A 2,336-nucleotide genomic window follows, 5' to 3' on the forward strand; every position below is an offset into this window, starting at 1 on the left:
ATTAACACATGTTAGACTGCACCCCATAAACACGATCAAGCCTAGAAAAAAACCCAGTGAACCACCCCTTTAAGCAAACATAAGAAGCCAAAAGCACGTCTGTTCTAAACGGAACTTCAACGGCACATCAGACACCTGCCAAGCAAGTAATATTCCTTGTGCAAAGTGGACTGCAAGTCTGTGTATGATATAAAACACTTTGTCTATGCTAACACATTTAATCCCACAGGCAAATACCGTGAGCGAAGACTCTACTACTTTTTTATCCATGTGTAAATATTTTTGTGACTAAAAGTGACTGGCAGACATATAGGCAAACTTAAGAAGTCTTACTGGATAATGTGTCATGTAACAATATTTAAATGACATTGCCATTTCTGTGTGCTTGAAGATCTTGCTGCAAAAGAGCATCTTTCTCTATTGACTGCCATTCAAAAACTTGCCATGTATTCTGACTAAAGGTGCAGTCACATTTACTGTTGTTTGGCAAATTATCAAGAGCAAAATCAAGTCATTTCGATAGGAATCCACACAATTGGGAATTTTGCTGGAGGAGGAAAGATTTCCCCACATGGAGTTTACCAACAGAAAGCTCCTTTGTGTGACTTTTGTGTGAGCTGAGCTTCATACGTTGCAGCCATATTGACAATAGACAATGGACTTTTTTTTGTCCACAAAATATCACTGAAATTATGCTAATAATACTGCACCATAAATAAATATTTTGGAAACAGCATTTCATTATATTATAGTACTGTACATTCTATTATAGTTTCAAGTGACTAATTTTCACTGCATCTAAAAATGCACCACATTGTTCCTTGAAGTTTTTTTAGCTTAAAATGTCAAAACATGTTTCAAAAGGGGTCTTTTGCTTCTATGCCATAAAATAATCATTTTTGGTTCCCCAAAGAACCTTGCAATTAATGGTTCTTAAAAGAAGCATTTTTTAGTGTGAAGAACATTTTAAAAATCTAAAGAACCTTTTTCCACAATAAAGAACCTTTTATGAAATGAAAAGGTTCCACAAATGCCAATAAAGAACCTTCATTTTAATTGTGTAAGTACTGCAATATTTCTTTGATTCCTCTGACCTGCAATGCGAATGACTGCTCTCTCTGCAGGGTCCAGGACATCTCCGGAGGCAGATTTGGAGCGTTTGACGCGCTGGTGTTTGGGGAGGTTCCATGGTAAGGTGTCTCCGGGAAAAGGTGAAGAGCTCAGGTCACTTGCACTCTCCTCTGATGCAGACCGCTCAAGTGCCCGCCGGCGACCACCTGACATGACCTGGGAATGGAGACATGGAAAACGTGAGTGTTAGAGATGATACAAAATGAATACACAATGCAGCAACGAATTGCTGATGCTCCTTGGGAGGATGTGGAGTTTTCAGGTCACTTTGGAGAACCACTTTACTTTGGACAGCTGCTGGGGCTGTTTAGAGTCACTAGAAGACACTACAAAACTTTCACACAACTGTAGATATTATCAGCTTTAGTTAATGTTATTTTTGAGAATGAGTTGAGCAAGGATTTGAAAATATAAGCCTATATATTAAAATCCCTCATCATGTCTATACATAGGAACCAGAGATATGGTTACTGTAATTAAACAAATGAACAAGAATATCACATAATGCCTTAATATTGATGAATAAAATATTAACAGACTGCTAGTGCAATCAAAATAAATACATATTGCTATTTAAAGTGTGGAACAGCATTTGAACCTGTGGAAGTAGCTTGTCTTCCGTGTATATAATCAGATTAGCAAGTCCTTAATGTTTTCTCGATAGTATGCTGCCTTTCCTGAGCAGGGCGGACAATCTTGTCGGAGACTGATTTGAAGGTAACTGATTACTCAAAAGTTACTAAGGCAACATGAAGGTGTTGAAAAGAGCATGTTTCAGTGGCCCCAAAGGAAGAAAATGAACGTCGTTATTGTTAGTGGATCCAAAGAGACTTCAGACAGGAGTAAAATGCAGGGCTGTGATTTAGAGAGGTTACAAAGTCAGCCAGCACAACTTCTGTGACCTCTGCTGCCCTGTAACGAATGTGAAAAGACAGGACCTAGCCTACATTTTTTCTCTGTTGCAAAATACTTAACACTTTTCATCACACTCTTCATTTGCATGCATCAAGTAATACTACCTTTACAAAACTTCATGGAACTTTAAAGGGGTCATATGACGTTGCTAAAAATAACATTATTTTGTGTATTTGGTGTAATGAAATGTGTTTATGCGGTTTAAGATTAAAAAAACACATTATTTTCCACATACTGTACATTATTGTTTCTCCTCTATGCCCCGCCTTTCTGAAACGTGTCGATTTTTA

The 2,336-nt window shown here is 37.6% G+C and overlaps 1 protein-coding gene across 2 annotated transcripts in view; it reads right to left on the reverse strand.

Annotated features, from left to right (window-relative positions):
- Nucleotides 1–2,336, reverse strand: part of LOC107697034 (plectin-like) — a 108,418-nt gene that overhangs the window by 96,722 nt on the left and 9,360 nt on the right. For both annotated transcript variants that reach the window (XM_016497668.1, XM_016497676.1), the window contains exon 4: nt 1,095–1,287. In XM_016497668.1, coding sequence (XP_016353154.1) covers nt 1,095–1,287 — 193 coding nt within the window. The remainder of the gene's footprint in view (nt 1–1,094; nt 1,288–2,336) is intronic.

The sequence above is a fragment of the Sinocyclocheilus anshuiensis genome, unplaced genomic scaffold (genome assembly GCF_001515605.1).
Source record: "Sinocyclocheilus anshuiensis isolate Anshui unplaced genomic scaffold, SAMN03320099.WGS_v1.1 scaffold1038, whole genome shotgun sequence".
NCBI lineage: Eukaryota > Metazoa > Chordata > Actinopteri > Cypriniformes > Cyprinidae > Sinocyclocheilus > Sinocyclocheilus anshuiensis.